Source organism: Rana temporaria, chromosome 12 (genome assembly GCF_905171775.1).
Source record: "Rana temporaria chromosome 12, aRanTem1.1, whole genome shotgun sequence".
Classification (NCBI taxonomy): Eukaryota; Metazoa; Chordata; class Amphibia; order Anura; family Ranidae; genus Rana; species Rana temporaria.
In genome coordinates this window covers 137144437-137170848 of record NC_053500.1, presented here as the reverse complement: position 1 = coordinate 137170848, position 26412 = coordinate 137144437, and the positions used below count along the sequence as shown (strand labels likewise).

Sequence of the window (26412 nt, the reverse complement as noted above, 5' to 3'; positions counted from 1 at the left end):
GTCTGTAACTGAGGGGTGTCTGTAACTGAGGGGGTGTCTGTACTGAGGGGGTGTCTGTAACTGACGGGGTGTCTGTAACTGAGGGGGTGTCTGTACTGAGGGGGTGTCTGTACTGAGGGGGTGTCTGTAACTGAGGGGTGTCTGTAACTGAGGGGGGTCTGTAACTGAGGGGGGTCTGTAACTGAGGTGGTGTCTGTACTGAGGGGGTGTCTGTAACTGAGGGGGGTTTGTAACTGAGGGGGTGTCTGTAACTGAGGGGTGTCTGTAACTGAGGGGGTCTGTAACTGAGGGGGTGTCTGTAACTTAGGGGGTGTCTGTAACTGAGGGGTGTCTGTAACTAAGGGGAGTCTGTAACTGAGGGGGGTCTATAACTAAGGGGGGTCTGTCTGTATTGAGGGGGGTCTGTACTGCTGGGGGTCTGCACTGGAGGGTGTCTGTAACTGAAGGGGTGTCTGTAACTGAGAGAGCCTGCACTGGGGGGGGGGGGGTGTCTGTACTGTTGGGGGGGGTCTGCACTGAGGGGGTATGCACTGAGGTGGGGGTGTCTGTACTGAGGGGGAGGTTTATACAGGGGGACAGGGTCTATATTGATGGAGGGGGTCTGTACTTAGTGGGGGGGGGTCTGTACTGAGGGAGGGGAAATCTATACTGCGGGAGGGGGGTCTGTAGTTAGTGGAGGGGGTGACACCATTTTTTTTCGCACCGGGTGACACCAACCCTAGTGTGGCCACTGCCATGAAGACATGGATGAGCGAGTTTAGGGTGGAGTAACATGACTGGCCTGCACAGAGTCCTGACCTCAACCCGATAGAACACCTTTGGGATAAATTAAATTGAGAGCCAGGCCTCCTCTTCCAACATCATTCTGGAAGAATGGTCAAACATTCCCATAGACACACTCCTAAACCTTGTGGACGGCCTTCCCAGAAGAGTTGAAGCTGTTATAGCTGCAAAGGGCGGAGCCAACGCCATATTGAACCCTATGGACTAAGACTGTGATGCCATTAAAGTTCATGTATGTGTAAAGGCAGGCGTCCCAATACTTTTGACAATAAAGTGTATATATATATATATTTCTTCTCAGGTACTTTATAATTTATAATTATTGATTTCAAGACACTGTCCACAGTCTGTTCTTCCAGGAAGAATCTTATTGGTGGAGTTCTTTCAGCTCACACTTCATGTCCCCCAATGGTCAGTATCACAGCCTGATGAAGAATGTGTGATTGTTGCATATCGAAACGCGTTGGGCTTTCTTGTTTTAAGGGCAGACTTTATTTTGTATCGTATCCCTGTCGCCACCGGGGTTACCTTTGTATTTTAGTACACCAGAGATCATATTTCAGAAAGGTGGGGGGGGGGGGATGTGGTGGAGATTCCCCCTGCTGCCCGGGCTCATGTCATTTACTGGCCGCTTCCTTTTCTGAACGAGCACGGTGAGTGATTGGTACAGATCACTCGCTGTGTTCATTCATAACTGAAGCCTAGTAAACACAGTTTACTAGGCTTCAGTTTGTGAATGAACAGGATGCAACCCAGTACAGAGCATTTCCCATTCAATCACTGTCCAGTGCAGCTGACGCTGTATCACTGCCGTGCATGCGAGCTTTGGGGTGCACACCCGAATGCAATAGCCTGCGCACAGCACTTGGTGGCGGTACTTACCACCTCTTTGGCAGCACCAGTTTGTAGTGCATATACTAGCGACAGGGTCACTTTTAAAGGGCATCAGGAAGGGTTCTGCGGCTTCTTAGAAATCTGGAGGGAATGATCTGCGTGGGAAATGACCACTAGATGGAGCTGATGATCATAGTAACTAGGTATTTCCTTCTTATGGTAATCATCTCCATCTAGTGGCCATAATGCGGTATTATTCAATCTATTCCATATTGTAAAGAGCTGCGCACACTATTGGCGCTATATAAATCCTGTATAATAATATTAATGAATAACATTTGACCTGGAGGAAAATAGCTTAATAACTACTGACTTTTTTTCCTTCGTTTTTTCCCGCCTGTGGGCCAGATTCACAGAAAAAGTACGCCGGAGCATCTGCTGATACTCCGGCGTACTTTCAAATTTGCCGCTTCGTATCTTAATTTGTGATTCACAAACAAGATACGACGGCTTTTGGCTAAGATCCGACAGGCTTATTATTATATGCATTGACTTACTTTATTATTATTAATAATAATTTATTATATGCATTGTCTAAGTTTATTATTATTTTCTTTGTCTTATTAGTATTATAAACATTATTGTTATTATTATTATTATTATTATTATTATTATTATATGCATTGGTTTAGATTATCATCATTATTATTATTATTATATGCATTGCCTTACTTTATTAGTAATATAACCTTTATTATTATTATTTTTATTATATTGCTATATATGAGAAATACAGTATGTATAGACATCATTTCCAGATTTGATGATATGATACAGTTGAATATAATATATTTTATTTATTAGGATGATGCGTTTGGATAGATTATTCATATACTGTACATACTTCTATTCATATGTATCATTTTGAACAATTTCTATTGGTTACAGAGTGGTGGTCTTTGATCCTGAATTTATGATATTTTTTTTTCTTAGCCCCGATGAAGAAGGAATCGTGGGCCTCCAAAGTGCGTTTTGCTTTTTCTTCTGACCTCTTGTTGTGAGAAATAAACTTTTTTTTGGACTTAATTTTTTATTTGTAGTGCTTTGATCCTTCTATGTATTCTTCAGACCCCTCTGGGGACCCCATTATTACCTCGTATGACTGAGAGAAGCCTTAAAAAGTGAAAATAGAAATCTGATTACATTCACATTTGGCTCCGGCACCTTAGCAGCCCATTTTTTGTATATAAAATCTTTAGTAAATTGGCCTGTGCAGTTCACGCTGCATTTGGTCGGACGACCATTCGATCCTCGCTAGCACATCACAGAGCAGGCAGGATGCAGGAAGGTCCGATTGCAGGATTTTATTAGAAAAAGTATAGAAGGACAATAATAACGACTCTCTGAGAAAAAAAAAATAAGACTAGCAATATTCGTCGCACTGTCTGTAGGGGAAGTGGCTGGCGTTCCCGTGCGCTGTGGGGTTTTGGCTGCTGACCGATAAATCCATCCGCTGATCGATAAGTCCCTCTCGGTTGTTCTGTATGGTGCTGATGTAGAGGTCCCACACGGGCCGGGAGCCGTCTTGCTCCGGGGTTTTTGGCTTGTTTTGGAGTGTCCTCTCCAGGTTCCTCCGCCTCTGTTTGAACTCCAGGATGGTCTTGGTGTATCTGTTGATGGTGGTCACAGAGGCGGCCATACAGCATGTGAATGAGCCCCACGCCAGGCTGCAGGAGGAAGGAAAAAGTCAACGTTAACGTTCATTGGAACATTTAAGGGGTATGTATTTTTATTTTATTCTTTTTTAATTTTCAGAGCTAAAATAATAACATTTTAAACATATTTTATGTTGAAAAAAATAATTCCCAGTGATATTTTGTATTTTCTCACACACCCAGTAGATGGAGCTCCAGGCTTACTCAACTGTTTCCCTCTCTGTTCTTAGTGGCTCTATTTAAAAAAGCCTATCGTTCACAGAGCTCAGTAGCTCAAAGTACCTGCAAGTGAATAAGTCAGAGCGGTGACTCCTTCCTGTCAGACTTACACGTACCTGCTCCGGCGTGAACGATAGTGCAGAGGAAGGTCCCCGTACGGATCCGACTCGCGACTCCTGGAAGTGGGAACAGGAGGCACGGGAGTGCGGATGGGTATGAGAGCCTGGACACTTGTTGCGGGTAAGCAGCTCAGGAACCGGGTGCAGGAGAAGCAGAGGGTCCGCTCGGCAGCGAGCAAGCTGGTAGGACCACGGGTGTGGAGCTGGACAGAAGCAGAGTAGAGTAGTCGGGTACAAGCAGAGTCGGCAGCAGACAGGCAGACGTGGTACAGAGAGGCAGGCAGGTGCGTGGTCAGAACAACCCATGGGTCAGATGCAGGCGGAAGACAAGGGGAGTCCGGATAAGCAGGCCAAGGGTCAAAATGTCACAGATTAGGCAGATAACAGGTATAGGGCAACGGAACGCTGAAGATCAGACAGCACCGGCCTGCAGTCTTCCAGGGGATTCAGTAGGCTGTTTGGAGCCAAGTGGCTGGCCGCGAGCACCGGCGCACCACCGGGCACACAATCCAAGGCGTGCGCCAGCTCGCACAGGCTCGTGCACCCGCAGTTCAGAACGTGAACCAGCGGAAACAGGACCGCGCACCGAGGCGACCAACGCCACATCTGGAAGGGTAAGTTCTCTGACACTTCTCCTTGTCAGGGCTGAGCTCAGCCCTTCCTTCACTGAGCTGGCCGCTCAGCTGTTGGATAATTGCCAGCTCCTATATCTCCACAGTGACTCATCTGTTGATGATCCTGCTCGTCAGTCCTGGCTACTTAAGCCTTCCAGCTCAAATGATCTCTGCCTTCGCCTTGGTCAACTTCACAGAGACTTTCTCCTGCATTCCTGTTGAAGACTTTACTCGGCTGACATCCCTTCTGGCTCCTGATCCTGCTTGCTGTTCTACTACGTATATCTCTGGCTCTCTGACATTTGGCTTGGCTGACTATCCGATCCGGTTCCTGAACTCTGGCTGTGTTTTTACTACGCTTACTCGGTTTAACTTTTTATTATTATTATTATTATAAAACAAGTGTGATTTAACTGTACTTCTGTCTCGGTCTGATTCATGGTTTCTGACACCCCTTGCTGATAAGGCAGGTCTGTACGAAGATTCAACTAGAGAGAGGTAGCCTGAAGGCTGGCAGCACCTAGTGCGATCTTCCTCTTTAGATTACCCATAATGCTCTGGGAGTCCCCTTGGTATTGGTTTTCACTGTATTGAATGTTTATTTGTAGAACAAAAACCGTATATGCAAAGTAGAAAAATAAATAAAAAGCTTGGTTATCAACCATGTCGGCTTGGTGAGGAAGAGTCCTTTAATTGGACTCATGGACAGGAAATTAGGTGTGCAAGGGGAAATATCTTCCCTGTTATATAACAGGTAGAAAAGATAAAGAACCAGATATCACAGAAGTAAATATTTCCTTAGGTAAAATTTTTCTTGCTGCGCTTAATGGCACAGTGGCTGTGTTTGATGGTCACAGTAGCTGTGTTTGATGGGCACAGTAGCTGCATTTGATGGGCACAGTGGCTGCGTTTGATGGGCACAGTGGCTGCGTTTGATGGGCACAGTGGCTGCGCTTAATTGGCACAGTGGCTGCGTTTGATGGGCACAGTGGCTGCGTTTGATGGGCACAGTGGCTGCGCTTAATGGCACAGTGGCTGCGTTTGATGGGCACAGTAGCTGCGTTTGATTGGGCACAGTGGTTGTGTTTGATGGGGCACAGTGGCTGTGTTTGTTGGGCACAGTGGCTGCGCTTGATGGGCACAGTGGCTGCGTTTGGGCACAGTAGCTGCGTTTGATGGGGCACAGTGGCTGTGTTTGATGGGGCACAGTGGCTGCGTTGGTGGTTTGCTATCTATATATATTATATATAAAACACACTTTCCCCTAGACTGGCCTATAATTAATATTTGCTGCTCTGTTATTTTCTCCGCTGGCAGATTTGAAGCCTCTTTGCTGACGGAATCTCTTTTATTTTTCCTCCTCGTCAGACAGAAAGTTCCAGTCGGAACGTCCTAATCACTTCAAAAAGAATTCGATAAAACACTTAATGACTTTTTTCCATCATCAAACAAATTCTTCCCACCATAGAAGTCCTGAATCAGCAGTTCCATGCCGGGGGGGAGGGGCCTAATCCAGCGATCTCCGCGCACTCAGCACCGTCCCGGCCATGATTTGTATGGTGACGAGTGCCAGGAATGAAAGATTCAATCTCACAGAGGAAATGAGCGCTGTGATAGTACTGAGGTCTATAGAGAAACTCCGCTCAGAATGAAGGTGTATGTCGGGGTCTATTTATACCGGGGGGGGGGGGGGAGAGTTCCCGGGTTCTGCCAACTACACCTATTTATGAAGCCGCTGCTGAAATTTCACCAGTTTTTAACCACTAGGCGCCCACGCTATAGCCGAATGACGGCTACAGCGCGGATCCCAATTGCCGGAAGGATGTCAAGCAGACAGCGTGAGGAGAAAAAAAAGCCGATCACCGGCTCTTGTGTAAGGGACATCGGTCCCCAGTGGAAGAGGCACATCAGCCTCATTAGTGCCCACCAGTACCGCCTGCCAGTTCCCACAGTGACCACCAGTGCAATAAAGTACCATCAGTGCCAATCACTGCCACCTATCAATGCCCACCAGTGGTGCCAGTCAGTGCCACCTAGCAATGCTGCCTATCAGTCTCACCTATCAGTGCTGATCAGTGCCCATCATTGCCACCCATCAGTGCCATGTATCAATGCCACCTATTAGTGCCAATTCTCAGTGCCACCTATCAATGCTCTTCAGTGTCCCCCATAAATGCCACCTCTCAGTGTCACCTCTCAGTGCAGCTAATCAGGGCCCACCAGTGCCACCTATCAGGGCCCACCAGTGCCGCCTATCAGTGCCTCATCATTGCCACCTAGCAGTGCTGCCTATCAGTCTCACCTATCAGTGCTGATCAGTGCCCATCATTGCCACCCATCAGTGCCATTTATCAATGCCACCTATTAGTGCAAATTCTCAGTGCCACCTATCAATGCTCTTAAGTGTCACCCATAAATGCCACCTCTCAGTGCCCATCAGTGCAGCTAATCAGGGCCCACCAGTGCCACCTATCAGGGCCCACCAGTGCCGCCTATCAGTGCCTCATCAGTGCCACCTAGCAGTGCTGCCTATCAGTCTCACCTATCAGTGCTGATCAGTGCCCATCATTGCCACCCATCAGTGCCATTTATCAATGCCACCTATTAGTGACAATTCTTAGTGCCCACCAGTGCCACCTATCAATACCCTTCAGTGTCACCCATAAGTGCCACCTCTCAGTGCCCACCAGTGCAGCCTATCAGGGCCCACCAGTGCCACCTATCAGGGCCCACCAGTGCCGGCTATCAGGGCCCACCAGTGCCACCTATCAATACCCTTCAGTGTCACCCATAAGTGCCACCTCTCAGTGCCCACCAGTGCAGCCTATCAGGGCCCACCAGTGCCACCTATCAGGGCCCACCAGTGCCGGCTATCAGGGCCCACCAGTGCCACCTATCAATACCCTTCAGTGTCACCCATAAGTGCCACCTCTCAGTGCCCACCAGTGCAGCCTATCAGGGCCCACCAGTGCCACCCATCAGGGCCCACCAGTGCCGGCCATCAGGGCCAACCAGTGCCACCTATCAGGGCCCATCAGTGCCGCCTATTAGTGCCCACCAGTGCAACCCATAGGTGCCCATCAGTGCAGCCTCATCTGCGTACATCAATCAATTTTTTATTCTGTCTTTTTAATTTTTTTTAACAAAAAATAAAAACCGCAGAGGTGATCAAACACCACCAAATGAAAACTCTATTTGTGGGGGAAAAATGATAAAAATGTAAATTTGGGTACAATGTTGCATGACCGCGCAATTGTCATTCAAAGAGTGAGAGCGCTGAAAGCTGGAAATTGGTCTGGGCAGGAGGGGGGTATAAGTGCCTGGTAAGGAAGGGGTTAAAGGCTTTTTTTTTCTTGTTAAAAATGTTGCCAAAAAATTCACCAGGAACCGGATCCATCATTTTCAGTGGAAGGAAACCAATCATCATCAAGATGACATCATAGTTTCCTTTGCTTATGTTTTTCAATCCAGTCCAGGATAGAGCTAGCCTTTGATGAATGTGCAGAGAACTCCGCCCCCCCGATCTGCTGACAGAACGATCTACCCAATCAAGGAGCAGCAAGGATTGCGTACCAGTATGACCAGCCGTAGTCCCAGTTCTGTGGTCTCCAGTCTTCAGGCCCCAGATTGACGGTCATCTGAAAGACGGTGGTGTACATCATGTGTGCGACCATCCCCAGCAATCCTGCAAAATACACACAACCAATAGAAGGATCAGACAAACCATCAAAGAGGACCAGTCACTTCCGAAACGTTTTCTATTATGTTATATTCAAAACCAATTCTATTTTCAACATTCCCTCCTACCGTACAATATTTACCAATAATCTCACATTTGTAAGAATGTGACAAACATTTCCTAAAATCATCAGTGCCCTCTAGTGGCCATAATGTAATATATTCCTAAATGAGGTATTGCAGGAAAATACTGCATTATGGCCACTAGATGGTGTGTATGATAATAGGAAATCATCATGTTAGACTAAATAAAGTTTTCATTGCGACTGTGCAAATGTTTGTCACATCAGTGATTTTTTTTAAATAAATGGACCCCATGTGTATCATGTCTGCAGTCTCTGACCTTCTTCTGTATCATGTCTGCAGTCTCTGACCATCTCCTGTATCATGTCTGCAGTCTCTGACCATCTCTTCTATCATGTCTGCAGTCTCTGACCATCTCCTGTATCTTGTCTGCAGTCTCTGTCCATCTTTTGTATCATGTCTGCAGTCTTAGACCATCTTCTGTATCATGTCTGCAGTCTCTGACCATCTCTTGTATCATGTCTGCAGTCTCTGACCATCTCGTTTGTGTCATATCGACAATCTCTGATCATCTCTTGTGTCATGTCTGCCGTCTTTAAACATCTCCTATAGCATGTCTGCAGTCTCTGACTGTCTCTTGTATTTTCTCTGCAGTCTCTGACCATCTCTTGTATCATGTCCACAATATCTGACCATTTCTTGTAAATACATTTGCAATCTTTAAACAACTCCTTTAGCATGTCTGCAGTCTCTGACCATCTCGTGTATCATGTCTGCAGTCTCTGACCATCTCTTGTATCATGTCCACAGTCTCTGACCATCTCTTGTATCATGTCTGCAGTCTCTGACCATCTCTTGTATCATGTCTGCAGTCTCTGACCATCTCCTGTATCATGTCTGCAGTCTCTGACCATCTCATGTATCGAGTCTGCAGTCTCTGACCATCTCTTGTATCATGTCTTCAGTCTCTGACCATCTCTTGTATCATGTCTGCAGTCTCTGACCATCTCATGTATCAAGTCTGCAGTCTCTGACCATCTCTTGTATCATGTCTTCAGTCTCTGACCATCTCTTGTATCATGTCTTCAGTCTCTGACCATCTCTTGTATCATGTCTGCAGTCTCTGACCATCTCTTGTATCATGTCTGCAGTCTCTGTCCATCTCTTGTATCATGTCCACAGTCTCTGACCATCTCTTGTATCATGTCTTCAGTCTCTGACCATCTCCTGTATCATGTCTGCAGTCTCTGACCATCTCTTGTATCATGTCTGCAGTCTCTGTCCATCTCTTGTATCATGTCTGCAGTCTCTGACCATCTCTTGTATCATGTCTGCAGTCTCTGTCCATCTCTTGTATCATGTCTTCAGTCTCTGACAATCTCTTGTATGGTGCACATAGTCTTTGACTATATTCTGTTGTGTGTCCCTGACACTGGGTACACTGTATATTATGTGTGGCCCTTTGGTGATGTTAAGGGCTGCACTTGTGGCCCCCCAAATCAAGAAAGTTGACCAGCGCTACTCAGGGGTGTATTCCGATTTTGTGCTGCCCTAGGCCTGACTAAACTCGTGCACCCCCTAATTTAAATATGACCCACCCCTTCCTGTCAAGGCCACACCCCTTGCGGTTTAAGACCCACCCTGAAATTTTCAAGTGGGGACACTAGTTCTGATGGCCTGGGGGGGGGGCAATGTATTCCCTTAATTTGCATAGATTTCCGCTCACTTCCTGTTTGGCTATAGGACATGAAGTGAAGGGAAATCTCTGCAATGGGACAGGGATGGTAAAACATTAGAAGCGACCCCCACAGTTGCAGAATGCCAACCGCCCGCAAACTGGAAGCAGTGCAGCCGATTTATGGGGGCGCTAAACTAATTTGCCCAACAGTGTAGCACAAGCCGGCGGGGACACTGTCTGTGCTTCCCCCCTGCAAAGTGCTGCCCTAGGCCTGGGCCTTGTTGGCCTAGGCCAGGATACAGCATTGGCGCTACTTTAAAGAATGGGACCACCAGGCCGGGAACTAAAAAATGAAACTAATCAGTATTACCACTTATAACCACTTGGTGGCGCACAGACCCTGTGTTTTGTAGTTTCTGCTGTAATGGATAAATAATGTATTTGTACAATCCATGGAGGAGGGAACATTGGCCACAGTCATATGGAAAAGGGACATACTGTAGTCACCTACCTGACAATACGGTGAAAATGGCGGCAAAGGCGTTGAGCTTGAGTCCGTCAATTACTGACGTGTAATAACAAACCTCCACAGACATGAGGCTCACTCCTGTAAGGAGCAATGTGATATACAAGACCTCGGCCACAATGGAGAGCCACAGAACCCCTGCAGAGGAGACAGGAGAGGCCTTTAGCCGATACAACATAACACACACACATATATATATATATTATAGATATACTAGATGTTATATACTCCTGTAGCCTGTGCTGTAAGTTATATACTTAACTCCTCTGCACGTTATATAACTTCATTCCACTGTATGCTGTGCTGTATAGTATATATTTTACTCCATTGTGCTAAATATATATATATATATGCTTCACAGTGCTGTATACTGTGTGAGATGTTATATACTCTACACTTCTGTATACTCTACTGTATATTATATAAATAACATTGCTGTGCTGAATGTTATATAGTCTGCACACCTGTATATATACTGTGCTGGCTGGCATATACTCCACATCCCTGTAGACTGTGCTGCATGTTATATACTTTGCATCAATGTATTCTGTGCTGTACGGTATGTATTTCACTCTGCTATATAATGTGCTGTACGTTATATACTTTGTTATATACTTTACATTGTTGTGTAGTGGACTGTATGTTATGTACTTCTCACCACTGTATACTGTGTGGGATGTTATATACACACCACATCCCATATACTGTTTTGTATGTTGTTTGCTCCACACTGCTGTAAACTGTATACTGTGCTGCTGTACATTATGTACATCACACCACTGTATACTGTGCAGCATGTTATATAATCTGTAGCCTGTGCTATAAGTAATTACGTTACTGTAGCCAGTGCTGTAAGTAATATACTTCACACCCTGTATAGTATAGTATAGTGCTGTATTTTTTTTTAGGGGTCCGGAGGCCCCCAAGGCCCCAGATGGCAACCCCACTTTTTTTTATTTATTTTTTATAAAAAAAATATATATTTATTTTTTATTAAAGGGCCAACTTTTGTGTAGGTCCAGAGGTTCCCCCCCCCCTTTTTTATTTTTTATTTTATTCATTATATATATAAATATATATATACATTATTATTATTAAAGGCCTCAGAGGTCCCCAGGGCAAACACCCCCATGTTTTTTTTTTTATATATTTTTTTTTATTAAAGGGCCCAGAGGTCCCCAGGTCCCTGGATGGCAACCCCCCCCCTTTTTTTTTAATATTTTTTTTTATATATTTTTTTATTCATTTTTTATTAAAGGGCCCACAGGTTTATTTATTTTTTATTAAAGGGCCCAGAGGTCCCGGATGGCAACCCCTCTGTTTTTGTAATTTCTTTTTATATAAAAAAAATATATATATTAAAGGGCCCAGAGGTCCCCAGGGCCCCAGATGGCAACCCTCCTTTTTAAAAATAAATAAATATATATTTTTTATTTCTTTTTTTTTTCTTTTTATTAAAGGGCCCAGAGGTCCCCAGGGCCCCGGATGGCTACCCCCCTTTTTTTATATATTTTTTTCTGTATTTCTTATTTTTTTTGTAAAGGGCCCCCCCCCCTGCTTCTCAATTCGCGGCAGCACCCCCCCCCCCCATGGTTCTCTGCTCCAAGGGGCCCATGCCTGAAGCTGTGTAAGGGGCCCCATAATTCCTGATGGCGGCCCTGGCTGTACCTTATATACTCCTCACTTCTGTAGACTGTGGGCAGCACCGGTGGGCAATGATGAGGCATCACTGATGGGCGTTGACAGGCACTGATGATGAGGCAGCACTGATGGGCATTGACGGGCACTGATGATGAGGCAGCACTGATGTGTAGATGCCCCCTGTGTGAATTGCCGCTTAGCTCTCAGTTCTCCTCTCCTCACCCGCTGTCAGCGCGAGGAGAGGACTGCCAATAACTGGCAAATCCTGTTTACACTGTGATTGGACACAGCTGATCACATGGTAAAGAGCCACTGTGATTGTCTCTTTACCCCGATCACAGATCCTCGCCGATGCGCACCGCGGGGGCGCACGGGAAGTCAATAGACGCCCTCCCAGCAAAGTGCGATCGCTCTGTAGCCACCATTTGCCTAGAGCTTGGTCATGAAGAGGATAAAGTATTGTTTCAGTTCTGCCCTCACATTATTTAGGGAAAGGAGATTGTATAGAGATTGTACAATCAGATTGCATAGTGTGTGTCCATCTTAACGGATGAGTTGTTTTCTGCTTGTTTCTTTAGATCTCAGCATGGTGGGTTCTTCTCGGTGACACGCGTATTAGAGATGCAGCGACTCCATTTTCGGGTCCCTCGGCTCCTTCCCGACTCCAATGCTGATCTGTGAAAAGCCGGGATTTGCGTCCCTCGTACAGAAGACGTCTCCCCGGGGAGATCCCCGGATTTCTGATCAGATTCCCGTCTTCCCGGCAGCGGATTTTCTGCCGCTGTGGCAAAGTTTTGTAATATAAATGGTAATTCCAGCCGCAGTTTTCCCGGCCACTGAAGACAATTTATTAATGCTGAAGTTAAACCTGCTTATATTTTCTCATCCCCCCCCCCCCCTTACCCACCTCCTCAACCAATCACCATGCTCAGAAAATGTAAAAATAAAGGAATGCTTCTGTTTTCATTACACATCTTATTTTACACTTGGTGATATCACTGGGTCTCTGTGCTTCCTTATGCAATACAGGGAGATCATGGCTGGTGGGAGAAGCCGCTTCCTGAAAAACAGCTCCCTGCCTCAGTGCTCCTATCAGAGGTGGCCCTTAATGCAAGGCGCAGCCCCCCCCAATCCATGCATCCGGACCCTAATCTACATGTGGGGCACCGGACGCATGGATTCCCATGGGTTCTTTTTTTTTTTAGGAGCACGTGATTGGATCCTGAGGCTCTAATTGGCTTAAAAAAAGGGTAGGCTCGGGGCGCAGAGCACTGCGCTCTGAGCCCACCATGTTGTGTGACATTACCGCCGAGGAGGAGACGCAGGGGAAGTCGCTGTGAAGCACCAGGAGGAGGAGGAGGAAACGTCACCCGGAGGCAGGGCAGCCATCAGGAATTATGGGGCCCCTTACACAGCTTCAGGCATGGGCCCCCTGGAGCAGAGAACTGGGGGGGGGGGGGGGGTAAAAAAAAAACCTGGGGCCCTTTAATAAAAAAAGAAATATATATAAAAAAAATTAAATAAACATTTATAAAAAGGGGGTTGCCATCCAGGGCCCTGGGGACCTCTGGGCCCTATAATAATAATAATAATATTATATATATATATATATATATATATATATATATATATATATATATATATATATATATATATATATATATATATATAAATATATAAAATAAAAAAATATATAAAAAAATACTTATTTTTTTTATAAAAAAGGGGGGTTGTCATCCGGGGGCCCTGGGGATCTCCGGGCCCCCCGTACCCCTAAAAAAAAATGGCCCTTTAATAAAAAATAAAATAAAAATATATTAGAAAAAAAATATTTTTTTTTATAAAAAATAAATAAAAAAAAGGGGGGGGGGGTTGCCATCCGGGCCCCTGGGGACCTCCGGACCCCTTACAGGTGTACTGCCTGTACCCCCCTGATGGCGGCCCTGCCCGGAGGAAGCGCTGCCCATGACCTAAATTGGGTAAGTGCTGGGCTGGGGACCGACTGGGGGCCCTGTGACCCGACGGGATGGGGGGGTACCACATACCACCAGCCACCACTAGCTCCTATCAAGAGCCGTCAGCCCTGATGCAGTGGGAGGGGTTATGCAAATATAAAAATGGGTGAGAATCCATTTGCAGGAGTGGGAGTTCCTAGGCAGGCTGCATTTGCACAGGTAACGCCCACGCGATGCCGAGACATCCAATGAATGAAAGGGGTGGGCCAGGGACAAGCAAGTCCGGGAGGAAAGATCTAAATAATGCTGGACGTTAGACATGTGCAGAACGAAAAAAAATTGTGTCTAATTTCGTGATTCGTTATTTACATAAATTAGTTTCATTTGTTTTCGGAATTCGTTTTTTTTTTTATTAGTTTTCGAATCGATTCAAATTTTTCGAATTTCGAATCGTTTTCCAAAGAGAATAAAATAGAATTGAAAATAAAGAAATAGAATAGAAAAAATTATTTATATTCCTTTTTTTTTCTATTCGAATTCATAAAGTATTCGAAAACGATTCGAAAATCATTTGAATTAGAATTTTTTTTTGGGGGATTTGTTTAAATTCCTTACTATTCTAATACAGAAATTCTCATACATCCGAATTAGCGGAAAACTAAAATTAATCCGAATTTTAATTCGATCCGAAACGAACCGCACATGTCTAGAGGACGTCCTCCAGCCAGGAAATGAGGGCGGGGCTTATCTGACTTTCTGCGGCTTCTAATGCACGTGGTGAGAAGCTCACAGTGTGCAGTGAAATCAGAGGAAGCCGTTTCAGTCCAGGAGAGGAGCCGGTATTAGAGACGGAAGGGCAGATTGGGGGCAGGGCCGGGACAAGGGGTGGGCAGGGCTAAGACAAGTGTGGGCAGGGCTGGGACAAGGGGTGGGCAGGGCTGAGACAAGTGTGGGCAGGGCTGGGACAAGGGGTGGGCAGGGCTGAGACAAGGGGTGGGCAGGGCTGAGACAAGGGGTGGGCAGGGCTGAGACAAGGGGTGGGCAGGGCTGAGACAAGGGGTGGGCAGGAGGGATGGCTGCCCTGGGCGTAATGGCTTATTGCAGGGAGGGGGGCGCCCTGACCCTAAGGGAGAAGGTGGGGCACAGTTTGGTGTCTTTGCCCTGGGTGAAATTGTCCCAGCACTGATTTGGGGGTCACCCCCCCCCCCCCGGCTCTCTCCCGCCAATCAGCTGATGATTACAGAAGGAAGAGTTCCCCTTTAATATCGCGCTCAGCGGGTGAGGGGATGTGGTCCGGCGACACCGCCTGTGTTACTGTAAAAAAAAATAAAAACGCAATCCGCGGAGGAGAAATGCGAGCGGTGCGTCACGGACGGGTACCCCAGGCGGCCGCGATGTTTGTTTCATTAACATCCCCATTACGGCGAGCGAGGAGACGGCGCGGCCCGGGCTCATCTCTGACGCTCGTCCTCATGAATTATGTAACGGGACAATAAAAACGGTCGGATGGAGATGCTGGTTAACTGATATGAAGCCGGGGGGAGGGGAATTATTAATAACCAGGATGATAGAAATCAATGCGGCGCTCCAGGATGGCGGCCCTCTGTGCAAAAGTATACACACCCCCCCTCCTTCAACTAACTGTCAGCTACACACGGAGGGCTTTGAATTTTATATTCTGTGTGCGGTTGCCGTTTTGGAATATCATTGAATTGTTTTTCAGGCGCACCCAATCGGACCCACCATTCACCGCTATAGAGCGTCAAATGTAAGCAGACTCGTGCCTGCTTACACCGCCTATCTGCAATCCAATCTGCTTAAAAAATCTGTCTGGGCAGATCGGAGGGCCCTTAGGGTAGAGCGGGCTGCGTCTGTGTCTGCTCTATATACTCATACCTCCCAACTTTCTGAGACGGGAATGAGGGACACCTATTAGCAAAAGTATGCAGCCATAGGACACACCCCTTGCCACGCCCCCTTAAAGGAGAATTGTACAAAAAAACAAAGTTTGGTTAAACCCACAAATGCTTTTTTTACCACCACTATTCCTTTATATTGGCTTTTGGGATTTACAAATGCAGCAATTTAGAAATTGGATGAAAGGTTTAGCGCTGGAAAACACTTTTTGATAGATAAAAAGTGCATTTTATATACATCTATATGTTTCAGACCAAAATGAGGGACAAATGAGGAGGAATGAGGGACAGAGGGACATTGCTCCAAATCAGGGACAGTTGGGAGCTATACATATGCAGAGCAGACCTGCCATCCGCCCGCTACGCTCATTGTGGCCCGCGACCGGTTACCAAGTCGCTAAAGTGGCCTTCGCTCCTCAAAAGGTTGGGCACCCCTGGTTTATACCGTTAGGCCCCATGCACACGAGAAGCAATTACAAACACCTCTAAACTTAAGTTTTCAAAGGCAAAAGACGGCGTTTAAAACACCCGTTTTTGCCGCAAATTGCGCAGCGTTTTGCCACGATTAGCGGCGTTTTACAGCGTTTGCGGCTGTCAGCGCTTATCTCGAAGACATTGTAGACCCTCCCAAAGTTTAAAACGCAAAAAAAAATGCTTCTGAACCCAAAATTTTGCGTCTGAAAAAACGGACATAAACCCAACTGCTTTAAAACGCAAAAAAACGTGATTGTGTGCATGGACACATAGGATAACATTAAATGTGTTCAGGGGCAGTTGAAAAAAATGCCCAAATGCCTCCGAACTCGAGTTTAGCAGCGTCTCGTGTGCATGGGGCCTAAATCTACAGACTGCTGTGAAATAGCAGTGGCGTCATTCTGGGACTTGTAGTCCTTCAGCTTACAAAACAAATTTCCTGCAATGTTAATAGACAGACAGCAGGACATGCAGACAATATATTATTTATTGATATTACATGACAAATATCCAGATAACAAAAATGTGTCAACATTTTCCGATGTGTCCGCCATAATGTCGCAGTCACAAAAAAAAAAAAAATGCTGATCGCCGCCATTGGTAGTATAAAAAAAAAAAAAAAAAAAAAAAAAAAAAAGAAGAAAATAATACAATAAAACCATCCCCTATTTTGTAAACGCTATAAATTTTGCGCAAACCAATCGATAAACGCTTATTACGATTTTTTTTTTTTACCAAAAATATGTAGAAGAAGAATATGTATCGGCCTAAACTGAGGAAAAAAAAAACGTTTTTTTTATATATTTTTGGGGTATATTTATTATAGCAAGAAGTAAAAAATATTGAATTTTTTTCAAAATTGTCGCTCTATTTTTGTTTATAGCGCAAAAAATAAAAACCGCAGAGGTGATCAAATACCACCAAAAGAAAGCTATATTTGTGGAAAAAAAAAAGCACGCCAATTTTGTTTGGGAGCCACGTCGCACGACCACGGGATTGTCAGTTAAAGCGACGCAGTGCCGAATCGCAAAAAAGGGGCCAGGTCCTTAACCTGCATAATGGTCCAGGTCTTATGCGGTTGTAAAGAAGCGGGGGGTTCTCTGCTCCAGGGGGCACATGCCTAAAGCTGTGTAAGGGGCCCCATGGTCACCAATCTGGAAATAGTCCCCCCCCCCCCTCTAGTTAATTTTGAATGTAGTTTCAGAGCCATGGAAGGCGGCATGGAGGGGCTCGGTGAATTTGGCGGTGAAGGTGTGGAGGTGCCGGATCGGGGTGCAGAGCTCATAGAAGGAGATCTGCCCGGCGTCATAATCCAGATAGACTCTGATTTTATTTCCGGAAGGGTTGGTAGGTAGGCGGCTTGTACATTTGTTATGTAGGATTGTGAAATCTGTGGTACTTTTCCAGTTGAAGTAGCTCATTGCTTTGGTCAACCACCAGGACTTGTCGTTGTCCTCCATTTTTTTCTCATTGATCAGACTGGCATAGCAGACCCCTACACTTCCCGATACTCCAACCTCAACTTCCCAGTAATGTGTTCCCGAAGAAAAGCTCCTGGTGCTCATTGCGATTTTATAGCTACAATAATAGTAGCCATTTGAGGAAATAGATAAAGATTTCAGGTCATCAGATACCTTGATGCATTTACAATCTGTATGTTTAGTTAGTGAGAGCTCGGTCGGGCCCCGTGTGACTCCACACTTCAGATCTTTCAATAGGAGGGTTAAAGTTTGGACCTTCGCTGTGATTGGACTCTCGTCCAGTTCATCTGCGGCATAGACCTTCTCGTGAGTTATATCCAAGTTCATATCATCTATAGGTTTCATGTCACAAAAGTCACCTCTACTGGTCTCCAGATCCTGTAGGACGATCAGTGGATCCGCCACATCGAACAGCTTCTCAACATGGAGCGCCTTTCTGGCCAACTCGTCTCTCTTTGCTTCTAGATCACGGATGAGATTTGAGACGGATTGTGACCCTTGCTCTTCCTGCTGGGAGATCTCAGCCAGGACCTTCTCCTCCAGGAGATCCACAAACGATCGGAGGTCTCTGAAGACAGTGGTGGCTCTCAGCTTCAAATCAGCCGTTTTCCCTTGAATTTTCCTCCATTCCGCTTGAAGCCTCTCAACATTTTTCTCAACCTCCTCAATTTTTGAGGTAATTTTCTCCAAAACGCCCTTCAGAACCTGTTTCTTCTTCCTGGAGGCCTCACCTAGCATGTCCACCCAATGTCCTCGGTGTTGGCCGGCCAGGCTGCAGGACACGCAGATGCAAACCTTGTCCTGAATGCAGAAATATCTCAGGGGCTCTCTGTGGATGGAGCATTTCCGGTTCTCCAGGAAGGTGCTGGGATCCTGTAGGACGTGTTCTAAGGACTTGCTGTGGACTCTCAGATGATCGGCACACAGATTGGCCTCGCAGTGCAGGCAGGACTTGGCAGCAGGAACATGAGCATGGATGCAGTAGGTGCAGAAGGTCCCCGCTGGTCCTTGTGGAGTCTGGGCAGGTGACAATTTCTCTGCTATATTACACAACGTTATGTTCTTCCTCAGCGCAGGACGTTCCGGGAACGCCTCTCTACACTCCGGACAGGAATACCCTCCAGAGGCCGCCTGAGTGTCCAGCACACGATCAATACAGACCTGGCAGAAGTTGTGTCCACATCTCAGGGTTACCGGATCCGTATAAACGTTCAGACAGATGGAGCAGCTCAGATCATCCCATAGATTGTCTCTCAGACCAGAAGATGCCATTGCAGCTAGCAGGAGGAGAAAGGAAACGGAATCTACCACCTTTACTGTCAGGAAGGCTGGATCTGCTAGAAGGAGGTTCAAAAATGTATTTCCACAAAATCCATCCCTGTCCACCTTTGCCTTGTTCTTCTACCAGTTGCAGAGTGTGGTGGGTCTCTGTAACAATCTCAGTCTTATCAGTATAAGCCTATAGACTGAACAGTCAGCAAAGCTGATCTGTCACCTATAGTTCCATAGACATCCAAGGCTGATCTGTCACCTATGGTTCCATAGACATCCAAGGCTGACCTGTCACCTATAGTTCCATAGACATCCAAGGCTGATCTGTCACCTATAGTTCCATAGACATCCAAGGCTGATCTGTCAACTATAGTTCCATAGACATCCAAGGCTGATCTGTCACCTATAGTTCCATAGACATCCAAGGCTGATCTGTCACCTAAAGTTCCATAGACATCCAAGGCTGATCTGTCACCTATAGATCCATAGATACCCAAGGCTGATCTGTCACCTATAGTTCCATAGACATCCAAGGCTGATCTGTCACCTAAAGTTCCATAGACATCCAAGGCTGATCTGTCACTTAAAGTTCCATAGACATCCAAGGCTGATCTGTCAACTATAGTTCCATAGACATCCAAGGCTGATCTGTCACCTATAGATCCATAGACATCCAAGGCTGATCTGTCACCTATAGTTCCATAGACACCCAAGGCTGATCTGTCACCTATAGTTCCATAGACATCCAAGGCTGATCTGTTACTTGTAGTCCCAAAGGCTAGTGGTCTGTTCCTGTGTGGTTGCTGCTCAAGAATAGAAGCTCTGGGTGTCGGCGCCTCTCACCTGCTGTGTTATAATCAGCTACACACAGCCATTGATTCCCCGCCCAGCCTGGCAATCTACCTATTTAACCACTTCCATACCGGGCCTATTTTGGCACTTCTCTCCTACATGCATAAATCATCATTTTTTTTGTTATAAAATTACTCAGAACCCCCAAACACTATATATGTTTTTTTTAGCAGACACCCTAGGGAATAAAATGCCGGCCATTGCAACTTTTTATCTCGCACAGTATTTGCGCAATCATTTTTCAAACGCCTTTTTTTGGGGAAAAAAACGGTTTTGTGAATTAAAAAATAACAAAACAGTAAAGTTAGCCCAATTTTTTTGTATAATGTGAAAGATGAAGTTACGCCGAGTAAATAGATACCTAACATGTCACGCTTTAAAATTGCGCACACTCATGGAATGGCGCCAAACGTCAGTACTTAAAAATCTCCATAGTCGTCGCTTATTTTTTTTTTACAAGTTACAAATTTAGAGTTACAGGACTAGTGCTAGAATTGTTGCTGGCGCTCTAACGCACGCGGCGATACCTCACATGTGTGGTTTGAACGGCGTTTACATATGTGGGCGGGACTTACGTGTGTGTTCGCTTCTGAGCGCGAGCTACCGGGGATAGGGGCGTTTAAAAACATTTTTTTTATTATTTTTTTTTTTATTTTACTCAATTTCTTTTATTTTTACACTTTTTTTTAAATTTTTTTTTTTTTTATGACTTTTATTCCTATTACAAGGAATGTAAACATCCCTTGTAATAGGAATGGTTTGTGACAGGTCCTCTTTATGGAGAGATGCGGGGTCAATAAGACCTCACATCTCTCCTCCAGGCTGGAAAGCATGAGATCGTGAAAAAAAAATTCACCGATCGAATGCTTTCAGCCGCGATTGCGGCTGTGTTTACATTCCAGGACCCGGGCGTGATGTCATAACATCGCGCCCGGGCCTCCGACCATCATAGAGATGACTGGTGACCATCTGGTCACCAGTCTACTCTATGGTTTCCATCGGACGCCGGCGGATCGTTTCTCCAGGTCTCCGATGGCAAAGGAGAGCCCGGAGAAGCACTGGATGGTGGCGGGAGGGGGGGGGGGCGTCCCCTCCCGCCGCCTATAAGAACGATCAAGCGGCGGAACCGCCGCTATGATCATTCTTATGGTGCAGGGATTCGCCGGCTGAAGAGATGGATATCTGAATGATGCCTGTAGCTGCACCCATCATTCAGATATCCCCACTGAAAGTCCAGGACGTCATATGACGTCCTTGGGCTGGAAGTGGTTAAAGATGACCATACACCACCAGTGGTCATCAACTCCAGTCCACAGGGCCAACTAACAGGCCAGGTTTGCAAGATAACTGAAATACATGACAGGTGATATCATTTGCTGCTCAGTGATTGCAGTATTCTAGTCTGCATCTCCCCCAAGGTAATACATAAAACCTGGCCTGTTACTGGGCCCTGAGGACAGGGTTGATGACCGCTGCCATACAACCTTCATTAGGTCAACTATGTAGTGCAAGGGCCTGCATGAATTGATACAAATACAATGGATTGTTGAGGCTGCTTTCACACTGAGGCTTTTTCACCGTAATGCATAGGCCCCTTTCACACGGGGCGGATCAGTAATGATCCGCCCCATGAACCTCCGCTTGCTCAGCGGGGATCGCTCCGTTGATCCCCGCTGAGCCGGCGGATGACAGGGCGGTCCCCGCACACTGTGCAGGGACCGCGCCCTGTCTTTTCTCCGCTCTCCCCTATGGGGGGATCGGATGAACACGGACCGTCTGTCCTTGTTCACCCGATCTGATCCGCCAGACGGATGGAAAAATAGGTTTTTCCTCCGTCACACTTTGGCGGATCGGATGTCACCGCTGACATCCGTGGCTCCATAGAGGAACACGGAGCGCCCGTTCAGGTCCGCCTGCCAGTTTTTTAGGCGAACCTGAACGGGCGCTCCGTGCTCCTCTATGGAGCCGCGGATGTCAGCGGTGACATGCCCGCTGACATCCGACCCGCTCCGATCTGCCAAAGTGTGACAGAGGAAAAAACTACTTTTCCATCCGTCTGGCGGATCGGATCGGGTGAACACGGACAGACGGTCCGTGTTCATCCGATCCCCCCCCCATAGGGGAGAGCGGAGAAAAGACAGGGCGGTCCCTGCACAGTGTGCGGGGACCGCCCTGCCATCCGCTTGCTCAGCGGGGATCAACGGAGCGATCCCCGCTGAGCAAGCGGAGATTCACGGGGTGGATCATTACTGATCCGCCCCGTGTGAAAGGGGCCTTACAACCCCTTTAAATGTTTCCTGAGGGTAAAATCACCCTTCTTCTATCCCGGATCTGTTCTTGTATCAAAACATACCCCCTTATTAGTTTCCCTGTTTTATATTGTATTTTTTTTTTAACAGAAATATATATATATATATATAAATATATAAGAAAAAAAAAAGGGAACCCAAGAAAGGGTCAAATTTAACATTTAAAGTGTCAGCACACAAAAAACAATCAAATACCAAAAAAGAAAAGAAAAGGAAAATGTTACCTCTGTCCGCCGGAGGGGTGAGTGTGATGAAGCTTCTGCAATTTTCACCTGAAAAACAAAAAAAAAATTCTCCGCTTTAAAAGTCGCCATCATAGCGAGCGCCAGACTAGGTATGACATGGCACATCTGGTAATTAACCATTTGTTTACCAGCGCCATTTATAAATGGTGACTGATAGCGAGGGATTTAACCCGTTCACTGCCAGGGCAGTTTTTGAATTTTTTTTTTTTTTGCACACATTTAAAAAAATAATTTTAAGCCTGACGATTAGTAACAACCCCCCCCCCCCAAAAAAAAAAAAAAAACACGATGTATTTTCTAAAAACAGAAACCCTGGAGAATAAAATAGTGCTAGTTGCAATTTTTTTTTTTATGTCACTCAATATTAGCCAGTTACCGGTTTATCAAGTTTCATGGAAAAAAGATACTAAAGTTAGTTTTAGGGCAAAAAACGTTTAAAATGTAAAGGATGAGATCGCACCGAGTAAATAGATACCCAACATGTCAGTCCTTTAAAACTACGTGAGGCGGCAACAAACTTTGGTACCCTAAATTTTGTGTGCACTAAAATCTACTTTTTTTTTTAAACATGTGCACAGTTATTACGATAAAAAAAAAAATGGGAACTTCCCTCATTTTATTATCCAGGGTTTGGGGGGTTTTAACTAATCTTCAGGCGTAAAATGAACTAAATAAAAAAATGGCTCTGGTAGACAAGTGGTTAAAATGGACCTGGGCTCTGCTCACTCTTGCCTTCTGCACTGGTCAGTGAAGCTGCCATGACACTGATGTACCAACAGGAACCCTGGAGAATAAAATAGTGATAGTTCCAATTTTTTTTTTTTTTTTTTTAAATGTCACTCAATATTAGAATAATGGATTATTATAATAACCCAGAATCTCAGTTTTTTTGTTACAATTTTATTTCTGCCTCCTGCACTGGTCAATGAGGCTGCTTTGACACTCGTGTACCTATAGGGTGGCTCAGATGGTAAAGGAGGCGGGGCTAAACGCTGCAGGAGAACTTTATATGCCCTCAGCCTCCTGTATCTGAGGATGAACGGATGGCTTTCCCTTGTCACATGCTTAATGAGAATTTTCCAGATTTGTAACCACTGCACAGAGCTTTCATTAGAAATCATTTCCCATGGTAGATCGGGTCCGCCTGTCACAGAGAGTTCTTATATATTGTTAATAATAGCGCTAATAAATCAAATGTATTGATCGTGTTATTCCCCCGTCAGGCAAACTGACTTTATATATATATTTTTTTTTATGTCTGTTATTGTTTTTTGTGTCTTATTTTTTTATGTTTGTTATTGTTTTTTGTGTTTTTCTTTTCTTTTCATTTTTTTTTGTGTTTTTGTTATTGTTTTTTGTGTTTTCTTTTTGTGTTTTTTTTCTTTCTGTTTGTTGTTTTTTGTGTTTTTTTTCCTATGCTTGTTATTGTTTTATTCTTTCTGTTTGTTATTGTTTTTTGTGTTTTATTTTTTCTTTCTTTTTTTTTATGTTTGTTATTGCTTCTTGTGTTTTGTTTTCTGTTTTTTCTTTCTGTTTGTTATTGTTTTTTGTATTTTTCTTTTTTATGTTTGTTGTTGTTGTTTTTTCTTTCTGTTTTTGTTATTGTATTTTTGTGTTTTATTTTATTTATTTTTTATGTCTGTTATTGTTTTTTGTGTTTTTTTTCTTCTGTTTTTTTTTTCCTTTTTGTTTGTTGTTTTTTTTCTGTTTTTTTCTTTTCTGTTTGTTATTGTATTTTTTCTTTTTGTTTGGTTGTTTTTTGTGTTTTTTTCTTTTTTTCCCTTCTTTTTTATGTTTGTTTTTGCTTCTTGTGTTTTGTTTTCTGCGTTTTCTTTCTGTTTGTTGTTTTTTGTGTTTTTTCTTTTTTCCTTTTTTTATGTTTGTTATTGTTTTTTGTGTGTTTTTTTATTTTATTTTTTTTATATGTTGGTTATTGTCTCTCATGTTTTGTTTTCTTTTTTTTATATATATATATTTTATTGTTTTTTTGTGTTTTTTTTTCTTCTGTTTTTTTTCTTTTCTGTTTGTTATTGTATTTTTTATTGTGTTTTTTTCTCTTTGTTTGTTGTTGTTTTTTGTGTTTTTCTTTTTTTTTCCCTTCTTTTTTATGTTTGTTATTGCTTCTTGTGTTTTGTTTTCTGCTTTTTCTTTCTGTTTGTTGTTTTTTGTGTTTTTTCTTTTTTTTATATGTTAGTTATTGTCTCTCATGTTTTTTTTTTATATTTTATTGTTTTTTGTGTTTTTTTTAATATATATATATATATATATATACACAAATATATACACAAACTTGAAAAATAAATCTCAGGAAGCAAAAATAAAAATAATTTCCTTGCACAGTTGTCTCGATATTTAATGCGTTGACAATCAGCGCAGGGTCGTGATTGGGGTGACCTCTGACCTCTGGCCATAATTGACCACTAGGGACTTTATTATTATATGACCCCTCCCCCTCTCTCCTGTCACTCCGGGGAAATGATGGACAATTATTAGAGCGAAGAATGGAAAATCCAGAGGCTAATCTGCGATTTATGAGCCACTCACAGCGTCCTGTGCTCCCATCTTCCTCCTTGGCTCGGTCCTCAAGTACCCCCAACGGGCCATGTTTTCAGGTTTTCCTTTAATTTGCACAGCTGCTTTAAATCAATATCATTGACATGGTATTGATAAGATCTATTTTTATCTAAGGGAAGTTCCCAAAACATCACCTGTTGAGGGTACTTGAGGACTGAGGTTGACAACCACCACTGGGGTAGAAGACCCCTTTAACCAATTCTCTACCAGAGCAATTCTTGAATTTTTTCACATATGTGTTAAAATCTGCATTTCTATGCTGGAAAATTACTTATAACCTCAAACCTTATAAATGTTCTGCAATCGCAGGCCCTGGAGAATAAAATGGTGGCGGGTGCAACTGCCTTGGTGAAAATAAGTTCACATCAGAGTCCCCACCATCAATGCAGCGCCCCCCATCACATCAGAGTGTGTCCATGATAGAGTCCTCATCACATCAAGGGTCCCCCCAGCACTGCAGCCCCCCCCCTCCATCAGAGTCCCCCCTTCACATCAGAGTCCCCACCATCAATGCAGTGCCCCCCATCACATCAGACTATGTCCATGATAGTCCTCATCACATCAAGGGTCCCCCCATCACGTCAGAGCCCCCCACCCATTACTGCAGCCCCCCTTCACATCAGAGTCCCCCCCCCCATCAATGCAGCGTCCCCCATTACATCAGAGTATGTTCATGATAGAGTCCTCATCACATCAAGGGTCCCCCCCCCATCACGTCAGAGACCCCCCCATCCCTGCAGCCCCCCTTCACATCAGAGTCCCAACCATCAATGCAGCGCCCCCCATCACATCAGAGTATGTACATGATAGTCCTCATCACATCAAGGGTCCCCCCATCACGTCAGAGCCCCCCACCCATCACTGCAGCCCCCCCCTCCATCAGAGTCCCCCCCTTCACATCAGAGTCCCAACCATCAATGCAGCGCCCCCCATCACATCAGAGTATGTCCATGATAGTCCTCATCACATCAAGGGTCCCCTCATCACTGCAACCCCCCCCCCTTCACACCAGAGTCCCCCCCTTCACGTCAGAGTCCCCACCATCACGTCAGAGCCCCCCACCCATCACGTCAGAGCCCCTTCACATCAGAGTCCCCACCATCAATGCAGCGCCCCCCCCATCACATCAGACTATGTCCATGATAGTCCTCATCACATCAAGGGTCCCCCCATCACGTCAGAGCCCCCCACCCATCACTGCAGCCCCCCTTCACATCAGAGTCAATGCAGCGTCCACCATTAGGCTGCTTTCACATTGCAGCGTCGAGCCGCGGTGACGGTATAGCCGCGCTATTTGTAGAGCGGCTATACCATCGTATTTACCACGATATTCGGGCGCCAGCGGTGAGGTTTTAACCCCCGCTAGCGGCCGAAAAAGGGTTAATACCGCGGTATTACCGCGCTTTCCCATTGATTTCAATGGGAAGGCGCGGTATAGGAGCG

The 26412-nt window shown here is 45.1% G+C and overlaps 1 protein-coding gene across 1 annotated transcript in view; it reads right to left on the bottom strand.

Moving 5' to 3' along the window:
• Nucleotides 1–2966: 2966 nt before the first annotated feature.
• Nucleotides 2967–26412, bottom strand: part of GSG1L2 (GSG1 like 2) — a 47770-nt gene continuing 24324 nt past the window's right edge. The window contains exons 2-5 of the mRNA XM_040330885.1: nt 22375–22422; nt 10236–10388; nt 7858–7969; nt 2967–3344 (exon numbers count right to left, since the gene is read on the bottom strand). Of these exons, the coding sequence (XP_040186819.1) occupies nt 3041–3344; nt 7858–7969; nt 10236–10388; nt 22375–22422 (617 nt within the window). The 3' untranslated portion in view covers nt 2967–3040. The remainder of the gene's footprint in view (nt 3345–7857; nt 7970–10235; nt 10389–22374; nt 22423–26412) is intronic.